This window comes from Propithecus coquereli, unplaced genomic scaffold (assembly GCF_000956105.1).
Source record: "Propithecus coquereli isolate 6110/MARCELLA unplaced genomic scaffold, Pcoq_1.0 Scaffold68, whole genome shotgun sequence".
NCBI lineage: Eukaryota > Metazoa > Chordata > Mammalia > Primates > Indriidae > Propithecus > Propithecus coquereli.
The window spans coordinates 8,221,379-8,233,441 of NW_012152840.1; the positions used below are offsets into that span (position 1 = coordinate 8,221,379).

The 12,063-nt window shown below is 47.6% G+C and overlaps 1 protein-coding gene across 10 annotated transcripts in view; it reads right to left on the reverse strand.

The window, feature by feature from the left end:
* Positions 1–12,063, reverse strand: part of MTSS1 (metastasis suppressor 1) — a 155,645-nt gene that overhangs the window by 32,760 nt on the left and 110,822 nt on the right. For 9 of the 10 annotated variants that reach the window (XM_012660833.1, XM_012660831.1, XM_012660829.1 and 6 more), the window contains 2 exons: positions 4,095–4,179; positions 2,799–2,890 (listed from right to left, as the gene is read on the reverse strand). In XM_012660833.1, the coding sequence (XP_012516287.1) occupies positions 2,799–2,890; positions 4,095–4,179 (177 nt within the window). Of the gene's footprint in view, positions 1–2,798; positions 2,891–4,094; positions 4,180–7,682; positions 7,739–12,063 lie in introns of those variants that run through there. The other variant, XM_012660834.1, reaches the window with a different exon arrangement.

Below are 12,063 nucleotides of genomic sequence, written 5' to 3' on the forward strand. Positions count from 1 at the left end.
CAAGGGGGACAGCCCACGAGCACTGCGTCCCCTGCCAGCCACTCCCTCTCCCCCACCAGCCCGTGCCCACACTTCCCATTCCTGTGCGGGCATCACCGGGTCCAGACACAGACACCTGAGATGACAGTTGCCTCTGACACTTCTCTCCTTTGCTGCCCTCACGGTCGATTCATTGCCAATGCTGTACGTTTTACCTCGACCTTGCAGCAGCCCTGGTGCCTCCCTTCCGTTGGCCCTAAGCCTGTCAGAGCACTCACTGAGACGCTCTTGCAATTGCCTTCAGCCAATCCCCCCTCTCTCTGCGGTTTCTCCCCCTCCGCTCTACCCGCATGCTTTCTCTCCTTTCCATCTACCGCAGGCCGTGGGAAACATGGCGCGATGTCTCCTCTGTCCTTGTCATGCCACCAGCACCCTCACGCTTTGGCTCCATGAGGATGGGGTCATGTCTGTCTGGACCACTCTGTCCCCGGAGTCCGACACAAAGCCTGGCACGTAAGGCACAGAGACACGCTTGTGGACGGCATAAACAATCCGTGGCCAGAATGGTTTTCCTAAAGCACAGCTCTGTTCATGTCACTTCCCTGTTCAAAACCACATGCCGCATCCCGGCCACCACTCCCACTGCCAATTCCCAGACTCCCCCACGTTGGCACACAAAGCCTTTGCAGGAAGGCCTGAAGTGCACTAAGGGCAGCTTTCTGCTCTTTTCCGGCCATTCCCCCATCTTCCCCGCCTCTCTGCGTGGTTTTCCCTCTGGCTAGGACACCTCCCACTGCCCCAAATTCAGTGTGACGAAACCATGTCCATCCATTAGGATCCCTGCGAACAGCACCTCGTTTTCTAAGTCCTCAACCAAACGTGTGCTCCTCTACCCGTGACTCCTGGGGCACCCTATCTCTCTCACCGCACATCCTGCATTCTAGCCGGGGGGGTCACGTGTGGCTGCCACCTGGCACATGCTCACTCAGTTAAAGCTGACTTAAAAAGATGAAGGACGGGCTTTGTCACACAGGCTGGGGCCAGGGGCTCTGTACCCTCATGACCTCTGGGCCTCTGACCAGTGAGAGGCCACTTAGCAGGTGTGCAGGGCCTGAGAAGATGTCTAAATTCAATTCAGACATAGGCTCTGTCTTAGTCTCTGCAGATGAGACCTAAGGAAAAAACTGAGAAATGTTCCTCTGTGTGCACTTGGGATGGGAGGGAGGGCGGAATTTTCCATTAAAATCAAGGGACCTTTGTTTTATCGGACGAGTAGAGATCGAGCAGGGCCGTCTGCAAGACCTGCTGCTTTCTCCCCGCGGGCTCAGCACCACTCTTATAAAAAGCTTTACACATCCAATTTTGAAGTCCTTGCTATAAAATCAGCTTTGCTGCACTATCAAATGGTAACATTTAATAAAAAAAAAAATGAACTAATAAGTTAATTGAGCCAAATGTAAACTATCAACTCTTTCCCCACTGAAAAAAAATTCAAATGTTTCTATTTTCTTTTATCAAATGAAAAGTACAAATGGATAAATCCAGTGAACATAAGAGAAGACAACGCATGACCTGATAAATACAGGGCAGTCAATCCTTTGAATTTGCCTCTCTCCCTAATTTCAAGTTAAGGTAGGAGGAACAAAAGATTTTATATTAACTTTTCAATAAAATTGCTAAATATTTCGTTATTAGACCCCTACTTCTGAACCTGAACATAAGTTATCACCATTCCCAGTTCTTTTATTAAAGTGGTTGACTGAAGTTCTACATAAGACTGATTTCCAATAACACTGAAGACACAACTACAGGAGCCTATTATCTGTGGTTAACAAATATTAAAGGGCAGGCACCAAAAAGCAAGATCAACTTATTTATTTTTGTGGCCCCAGAGAGAGCACAGGCATGGAGCAAAGTACTCAGTAGCTGGAGGTGCAGAAGTGAGGGAAGGGATCAGAGATTTGAATGAACATACAAACTCTCCGGTGGCCACTGACAGCTTCTGGAGACATGAAATAGTTTTCATGATATAGCCCAGAGCAGGCAGAATAACCCATCTATCTCCAGGGTAAGAAAGAGGCCCGTTTCTGAAGCCACAGCACGTGGTCCATTCACATTCCCAGAGCATCTGGTTGGGTCTTCACTGTAGCCTTTATTTTACTTTGCTTTGTAACAGTGTCAGTTTATTCCTGTATTAGTAGATACCACACCCATCTTTCTGTAGCCCCCACAGCACCTAGTATGTAAGAAACATCAGAATGACCTGAACAGGGGATGAGAACTTCTTACCAAACAGTCTCGTCAGCCTATGCAAAGGGAACACAAAGCACTCACTTGAGAGCATTGGTGCTTTTTCCTCCGCAGGTTACATCTAGTTCTTCTCATACCAACCATCAAGGTCCCTGAGAACTAACTAAACCAGTTCACAAAGACTTGTCTCACCTACTCAAGACAATACACAAAGAGAACGGCCAGTTCTGGGCAGGACACCAGGGTAGGCTGGTATGTTTTCAAAATATGCTGAAATGCCTTATGTATGAATGTTTGGCATTTAAACCTGTCATTACAGTTCCCTTTTAATTCAGCTGAATACAATTAATGGCACTGAGTGATCCGCTGCTGAGTGACGGCTCATGCCAAAGAAACAGCACTCAGTCCTGCAACGACATCACTTTGTCGTCCTCATCCTGACGTGGAAGTGCCTACAGGAGAAGCGGGGACCGAGTGGGCCCTTGGCTGTGCGGGTGAACCAGTAAACCCAGCAGAGGCGCCACGCAGCAGCCGGCACCTTCCCACAGCACTTCCCAGAGAGTGACTACCTTTCGCGTGGTCTTTATCCAGCTGGTTGGCCACTTTCTTCCATTCTTCCATCTGTTCTTGAAGTGGGTTTATCAGACAATCAATTAAAGCACTTTTACCAAATGGGAAAGAAAAGGAGAAATTAAACAGATACATTCTGTTGTCGAGCTTTCCATGTGGTCATCAAAACAAACCTAAATCCCAATTACCCGAAGCAAGAAAAGGCAGCTAACAAGCCAACGTTCCTATCTAAAGCCCCCAGCTTTGCAGCAGCCTTGTTCTCAGAAGGCTTTTCAGTGACTGTCGAGAAGCTGTCAGTGTGACTAAGAGGGTGCCTGTGGTAACAAACCAAGTTGCAGAACCACGAGGGTCACGCCTCTGCCTGCACAATAGGAACCACCGAAAGGCAAAGACACCTGGGCCTTACCCCAGGTGGAGTGTGGAGACTTTGTGAGCGGGGCCCCGGCATTACTATTTTTCAAAAAGACCTACGAGGTTCTGATGTGCACGCAGAATTCTAAGTCATAAATGTGCACTAATCATGCACAGCCTGGAGAAACAGAAGAAAGGAGAGACCTCGGAAATTCTCAAGCTACACTGCCCACCCCTAGATCACTGAGGGGCAAAGGGATCTCCGGGTTCACCCCTTCATTTTGTGCAGTCTCCCAAATGGAACTGCATGAAACTGATGAATACATGTTGATCTGCTCGGGAAAGAAGGTCCATTTTCATTTGAACACTGGCGACTCTAAATCCTGGAACCAGCCACTGCTGTTCCTCCCCCATTCTGTGTGCCTGGTGGGCTGACAGGAAGCTGGCAGTGTGGAGGGTTCTACGAGCTGCCACAGCCCTCTTGGTGGGTCTAGAGGAAGCACCCAGGGCCTGGGGAATAGGACAGCATGGCACGTATCACCCTCTAATCCTGCAGCCTCTCTTTCTAAGAGGCTCCTGTGGGGTGGTGGGGCCCAGGAGGCCTCAGTGGGATGCACCAGCTCCTCATACTGCTGGAAGGTGAGGAGAGACCCACGCAGGCGCACAGAGAAGATCCGAAGGAGAGCATAGGCTCCATGAGGCCAAGGAGGTGGCTGTCCGGTTCTCTGCTGCATCCCGAGTGCCTAGACCAGTGCCTGGAATGCAGCGGGTGCCCAACACATACTCAATCCATGAATGAACAGAGCCAGAAAAAAGACAGGCCGTGGGATTTCAATACTGTGGGGACACTAGGGCTGCTCAAGGCGGGTTACACTGAGTATCGCTGCTTCCTTAACCTGAACTTGGCAAGGGCGCTGGAGACCGCGGTGAAACATGCTCCTCACCTCGAAAACTGCCTCAGCTTGGCTTCTATGCTTCTATGCCTCATGCACATCCTGGTGAGAGCAGATCCGATCTCCCTGGTACCACCTGAAAAAGCAACAGAGGCAAAGTTGAGGGACGGGAGACAAGTAGGAATCACCAAGATCTTTAGAGAGTTTTAGAAACAACTCAGATCTCACCATGTTGTAAAACCTAAGCCACTGCCTTTTAAAACTGCTCACCATACACACATGTGTACACACACATAAATACATACATGTACAGTGACATATCTGTACGTCACCAAAACTCAGGTTACTCTTACTATATACAATACTCATTGATATTTTCTATTCTATCTGATTTTTTTTTGTGTGTAATGCTGGTTGTGGTCCAGAAATTGACTTTACAACCCACTAGTCATGACCTATAGTCTGAAAAATACTTCTTATGAAAGATGACCCAAATAGTATCTGATGTGTAGGGAAAAGTTGCAGGGATTTTTTTCCTCACCTCTGACAAAATAATCCTCTTAACATTATTTAGAATAGCTAAGGAGACCACTCTAGCTAATTATATCAAGGCACACATTCTAGAATGCGAGTAATTGAGAGAAAAGCAAGGCTAAAGCAAAATGAAATAATAGAAGAGCTTTTTTTTTTGGACAAAAGGTCTCACTTTGTTGCCTGGACATGAGGGCAGTGGCATGATCGTAGCTCACTGCAACCTCAAACTCCTGGGCTCAAGTGATCCTCCCACCTCAGCCTCCTGAGTAGCTAGGACTATAGGTCTGCAACACCATGTCCAGCTTTTTTTTTTTTTTTTTTCGCTAGAGACAGGGTCTTGCTATGTTGCTCAGGCTGATCTTGAACTCCTGACCTCATGCAATCCTCCCACCTCAGCCTCCCAAAGTGCTAGGATTACAGGCATGAACCACCATGCCTGGCCAATAGAAGACTTTAAAAACAGGTTTGGGTAACACCAGTGAAAGAAGTCTTTAAGCTCAGCAAATGTCAAAGCAAGTTGCAGCATAGTTTGATTTTCCCAGAATTCTCATCAGAGTTTTCCCTTCAGACACACCCTTCTCTAAGATTATTTTTGAATTTCTTCTCTTCCTTCCTCTTTTTGGAAACAATGCTTGAATCAGCATTTGCTGGAGCATGGTGGGGGGAGCAAATTGTAACCACAGATGGTAATTCCTCACTGAACACTGGAAGGTACAGTTATAAATGTTATGAAAACACTGGTGCTTGTGACATTGGGGGAAAGTGTCAAATAAAGCACTATTTTGAACAGACAAGGCCTTCAGGGAAAGGCACTGGAATGTGTGGCAGGTTTAACCAAGTCAAGTTAGCAGAAAAAAAATTCCCTCATATTAGTACTTGTGACATTGTTATGGGTTGTGTTTTCCTCTGCCTTCTCTTCTAGAAATGCCCAGTTGTTGTTTCATTTCCACCTGTTTCCCATTTTATTCTGCAAAAGCCACATGTTTCTACATCCAAATAATAATCACGGCACTTTATATATATTAATATTTTTGTATTTTATTTTAGTCTGAAAAGAGAAACCTTCTCAGGACGATTTTTCCATTGCTCTAAAACAGGGTTTCTCAACCTTAACACTATTGACTCCCTGGGCTGAGAAGTCTTTGCTGTTGGGCTGTCCTGTGACTTGTAGAATGTTTGGCAGCATCCTGGGCCTCCACCCACTGGAATTCAATAGCAGGCTCCCTAGCCCTTGCCCCAGATTTGTGACACCCAAGAATGTCTCCTGATAGTACCAAGTGTTCCCTGGGAGGCAAAATCACCCACTGTTGAGAACCAATGCTGCAAAAGAACCTAATAAAGAACTAAATGTTACCAGAGTCTGACTTTTTAAATGGTTGGAAGTCTTTTAAAAATGTTGCCCTTTGGCTCCTGACACCTGCACCCCAAGGGTAGGGGGATAGATACTGTGACCATCTCAGCATCACCATCTAGCATGGCTCATACCGCTCCACCAGGGAGAGCCAGTAGAGGGTGCTGTTTTCACACTTTCCACTCGCCTTCTGGGCTCTCTCCAAGTTCTCTTGAGCTTTTATTGCTTATAAGCAAGAACGAAGAACGCTTCATCCTTAGGGAAATATCTCCTATTTTTCCTGGGCCTTCATTTGATTAAAAGTTAATAACCTGGCCACATAAGGAAACTGGCACACTCATTCACTGCTGGTAGGAGTGTAAACTAGTACTTTCCTGGAGGAGAATTTAGTAGCATCTATCAAGAAAAGCCTTCAAAATATGCACCCTGTTTGACCCAGCAATTCTAATCCTAGAAATTTAACCTGGGGAAATAATTAAAGATGAGAGCAAATCATTACCTATGAGGGTAGTCATCAAAGTGTTGTTTACAACATTGGAAAACCAGAAACAAAATCCCATTATAGGGCTCTGGTTCAATCAACCATGGAACAGCCATGCAGTGGAACAGAACAGCAAGCAGTCATTTAAAATGCTGGAGAGCAATGCTTAAGGTCATGGAAAGACGAGCAACTTGTACAGTGCTTAGGACGCGCAGGGCACCGGTGTTAGTACTCCGCACAGGTTAACCCGTTTCATCCTCACAGCACTCCCAGACGTCGGTACTGTGATCATCCCCATTGCACAGACAGAAGTGCCTCGGGTAATTTGCCCGAGGTTACACTGCTGGTAAGTGGAACTCAAACCCAGCCGAATCTCCAGTCTATGCATTTATCCACTCAGCTATATGGCGCTTATTACAGAGGGAGATGGCAAGCGGCAGAGATGAGGGCCTAGAAGGAACACTACGCCAAACCTGCCTGTCCACACACTCCTATGGGTGTGAGCACTTTACAGCCAGCTCTCAAATTTTGGTTCCTGAACCTAGAACTGCCTAATTGCTACCCCAGGGATTGAGCTCCATCCTTGCTCAGCTATTGCAAAGAGCTCAGGGATGGTGAGCTGCTTCGTGGATAACCTACGCCTAGATTTCCTCAAGACAGTAGTATGAGGTTGGAAAGGGTCACCTCAAAGGTCAGTTCCCCCACTCCATTTCTCTGCCCCATTATTTCTGTTGCCTTCCCAGATATTTTCTACAGATTGCCACTGGTCGTTTACCACCCCCAGGAAAGCCCAAGGCTTCTCAGAAATGGCTGAACTATGGTACAATAACTAGAAGTTTCTAAACATAATGCATCTGCTCCACCACTGTGCCTCTGCAGAACAGGAAGCCCTATAGTGGAGAGGAAATAAAGAACCACAAAGAAAACTTCCAAACAGCAGTGTCTCTGTCCACCTGGCACGAGGGCAGGAGGCAGATGACATTCTCTGTGGACCCCGGGACTTGGCCAGAATTATTGCTGATCTCGGCAACATGGGGCACCCTAAAAATAGACCTATCTGTGAAAGTGCTTAAACATCTTCTGCTCTCCCTAACCCTTGCTAGAATTTTAAAAAAAAATCAGCAGGTTTGAATAAGCTTCAGAGGAAACTGGCTTGAGCTACAAAGACAGAGCCGACATCTGGAAGAGCTCTAATTTGACAATGAGAATATTTATGGAATCGAATGGCTGGCTGAGGCACACTCAGCAGCTTGTGAGTAAGGAAAATTCTTACTTCTGTATTCCGGGCAGCCAGCACTAGTGTTGAATGAAGGAACCAACATTTGCCATTTTGAGAGCAGATGACCAGGCTGGCACTACCTGGAGATGGGAGCAGAGACTGGGTTTGTCTTCTGTTTAATCCATAAATATTAACACATCTTCTATATGTACAGATAAAAGATTCAAAATAAATATAAGATGCTTCATCTTAGAAAAGGTCTATATAGAGTCAAGGTAGCCTAGAGAAACAATGCTGTCTTAGTTTCCTATTGGTGCTGAAGTACCACAACCATAGTGGCTTAAAATAACACAAATTTATTATTTATTATCTTACATTTCTGAAAGTCAGAAGTCCAAAAGCAGTTTCACCAAGCTAAGACCAAGGCACTGGCAGGGCTGCATTCCTGCTGGAGGCTCTGGGGAGGATCTGTTTCCTTGCCCTTTCCAGCTCTTAGCAGCTGCCTGCATACCTTGGCTCGTGGCCCCTTCCTTCATCCTCAAAGCCAGAGGCGCAGCATCTTTTCTCCTCAGTGGCCTCTGCTTCTGTCCTTCCATTTCTCTCTGGCTCTGATTCTCCTGCCTCCTTCTTGTAAGAACCCACCTGGATCATCCAGGATAACCTGTGTCAAGACCCTTAATGGAACCACACCTGTGGAGTCCCCTTTTGCCATGTATAGTAACATGGTCACAGGTTCTGGGAATTAGGACATGGACATCTCTGGGCTGCTATTATTCTGCCAGCCAAAAAAGGGTAAGTTAGGAATCTGGAGGGTATAGAAGGGCATGTGGTTGACTCTCCAGCACCCATTCACCTTCAGATGGTTAGGCTGGGCCCACAAAGCTAACTCCAGCCCCTCTGGCAGTGGCTGGTTTGGGAAAAGACATGGAGAGAAGGGTGCCGGGGAGGCCTCTGGGGGAAGTTCTCCTGGTATTTAGAGCCCCACAGGCCATAACAAGGAAGCAGGCTGCCCAGCTGCTGTCAGCCATCTTTATGGCCATGGGGACACCTTAGGGTGACGGTCATCCTGGGGACAGAAGACAGAAAGGGCCTGAGTCCCCAGTGACCTCTCTTAGCTGCCACCATGAGCCTGCTCTTCCTCTGGGCCTGGCACTCCCATTCTGCAAGAGCATGCATTTCCTCATTTTTAAAGCCACTTTGATTAGGTTCTGTTTCTTGCCAGCTGAAAGGAAAGGAGAGAAGAGAGCAACAGCCTCTCGTGTTTCCTGCCAGAACCAGGAATCAACCATTGCTAAAAGTAATACAGTCAGTCACTCGCTGCTGCTGCCGCTGCTGCCGCTGCTGCTGCTGCTGCTGCTGCTACTTAGAGACACACAAACACTTTATGGCAAAAATTTTAACTCTGTTCAATGCAGTACATGTAAAAACTTTTTCCTACAACAAGCAAAGGTTTTTATAATAAAGGAGCACAAAATCCATCAATGATCCAAATGGGGTGGTCCGTAAGGGAGATGGTCAGCAGAAAGCAAGAAGCAAAAGGGGCTGGACTATCAAAGTCTGAATGCTGGGTCACGACGATCCTTTTGCACACAAAGACACCTGCACATTCCACAAGCATTTACTGAGTATTGTATTTGCTTCCTGGGGCTGCCATAACAAAGCACCCCAAACCAGTTGGCTCACATCCACCATTCTGGAGGCTGAAAGTGTGAAATCAAGATTTAAGAACTGCTCCCTCTGAAACCTACAGGGGAGAATCCTTCCTTGCCTCTTCTTTGCTACCTGCAGCTCTGGCGGTCCTTCGCTCGCAGCTCCATCATTCCAATTTCTGCCTCCATTGTCACTCTCCCGCCCCCTCTGCATGTCTGTCTTCCCATGAGATGCCTGCGATGGCATTCTTCTCTCTGCATGTCTGTGTCCAAATCTCCCTCTTCTTATAAAGACACCAGTCATACCAGATCAGGGCCCACCTTAATGACCTCATCTTAACTTGACCACATCAGCAAAGGCCTTGTGTCCAACGAGTCACATTCACACGTACCAGGGATTCAACGTATCTTTCTGGGGGGCACGATGCAACCCATAACAAGTATTTACCATGCAGCAAGGACTAAAGTGATTCCAAAGAGGATGAAGACAAGGGCCTGGCCCTTGAGAGGCTCCCAAACAGGTTGGGGGTCTTATCAAATAGTGTGCAGGGAACACAATCTTCACAGAAACCCTGTGAGGTAGGTACCATCATTCCCATTTTATAAATGAAAAAAATCAAAGCTCAGGAGGGTTAACTAACTTGCCAAGAGCCACAGAGCTGGTAAGTGGTAGAGTTAAGGTCTAAACCCTGTTTTTACAGATACTAACGGCTCTTTCCCATAAAGACAAGCTGGAGACATTCCCAACTGAGGACAAAGAGACACATTAAAGTCACAAACAGAATACAAATTGTGTAATGCATATTTTGGGGAGGGGAGTAGGGGGAAAATAAGAAAAGCAAAGGCTCCTTCCCCCCAAAAGTCCGACATGGCTAAAGCCTCCAGACTGCCACTTGCCACAGTGTCTTTGCAGAGACAGGCAGGAGAGCGGGCACATCAAGTGGCATTGTCCCACCCCTCCAAGCTGCCTCATTTGCAGGCAGCTTCCATCCCCCTTCGCGGTGGGGGACTAACAGGCAGGCAGTCGGGGTCTACAGTGCAGGCAGGTGGCGAGCACGGACTGAAAAGCCTTTCTGTCAGACCGGGCTTCGGCTGCGTGGAGGGGAAGGGCCGGAGGAAGCAAGATTTAAGAACTGCTTTGGCTGGAGCTCACCACTACAATCAGTCACTGTGCATCTCAGCTGTCCCTCAGAGGGCTCGTATTGTTGGGAGGCTCATTTGGAGTCAGACAGAACCACTGGACGGGAGAATGCTCTCTGGCACCTCTGCAGGAGGGGGTCCAGGGCAGGGCAGAGGCTGTCCAACTCCGCTCTGTTGACATTTTGGATCAGATCATTCTTTGCTGTCAAGAATGATCATTTGTGTGTCCTGTGTATTGTAGGATGTTTTGCAGCACCCCTGGCCTCTACCCACTAGATGCCAGTAATACCCCTAAATCCCGATAACCCGAAATGTCTCCAGAAATTGCCGAATGTCCCCTGGGTGCAAACTTGCCACTGTCGAGCAGCACCAGCCAAAGAGAACACGTGTCTTTCTCCCCTAAGTCAGGCCTCGCTGACCCTGGTGCTGGGCTTGGGGAAGCCACAATTGACACACTCATCTGTCACAACCCTCCCCACAAACACTCACCGCAGAAGCTATGAAAAGCTGTTAAGTTCACCGCCTACCCCGACCTTCACAAACACAGAGGTAATAGGCAACTTGTGTTCTCACAATGAAGAAAATATTCCACTTGCCATTAAGGAAACATTAATTTAAAGACACACAACTGACATTCCCCACAAAGTCAACAGGCACTAACTCCCTCTCCCACAGCCTCAGGGACACATTAATTCAGTGAGTGGCAGCTTATGTTCAAGTCCAAAGTGTAGGAAATATCCAAACAACTATGAAAGGGAGCCCGAGAGGCCCACATCTGGCAGGATCTCAGGCAGCAGCAGACCCGCCATCTGTCTGGTTGGGAAGGTTCCTTCACGGGACCCAGCGAGACCTCCGAGGAGGAACGGGTGGTGGAAGAAGAAAGCAACCTCCCACCACTCGATGGCTCGTGACTTCTATCTGGACGCCAGTCAGCAATGAACAGCCTGCCCCCAAGTGTCTCTCTCTAAAGATCTGTGACACTGGACACAAAACGGGAGCCAGGCAAACTACCCCAGTTAGGCTCTCCTCAGCCCCTCCCTGCTGGAGCATGTGCACTGGAAATGCAGCTCACCTAACCAGCAGGTGAACTGACTTACTGCGCCCACTTGGTTACAAGTTCAAAAGATCTTAGAAAGGTATAAATATATGGTTCCCAGGCACATAACTACCACACACACCAAATGTATGAGTGTAGGTGTCCCCTGTGACATATCAGGAATCTTTTTCTAAAACTTATTTGATCCACACCAAAAACTTACCTATTGAGGTTAGTGACGCCCTCCTCCCCATTGACCTTCAAGAGTCCTGGGGGCTCCTTAGCAGCTGTCTCCCCTCCTTGCCACATATTTGGGTGGCATGCAGACCCCAAGCAGCCTACAAGCCACAGAGTTTCAGTAGCAAAAGTATTCTCACCATGGTTAATCCCAAGTCTTGGCACTGACTCCTTACCATCTCCTGAATTAGCAGGAGAATAAGCAGTAGAACCAAAGGGTTGAGAGCTCATCTCTGAAATCAGACAATGTGGCTTCAAAGCCCAGCTCTCCCATGCACTGGCTGTGTGGCCTTGGCAAGGGTCTTACTTGCTTAGACTCAAGTGTTGATGGTTGTACTCCAAAAAACAGGTAGGCCAAGCAGTGTTTCACGCC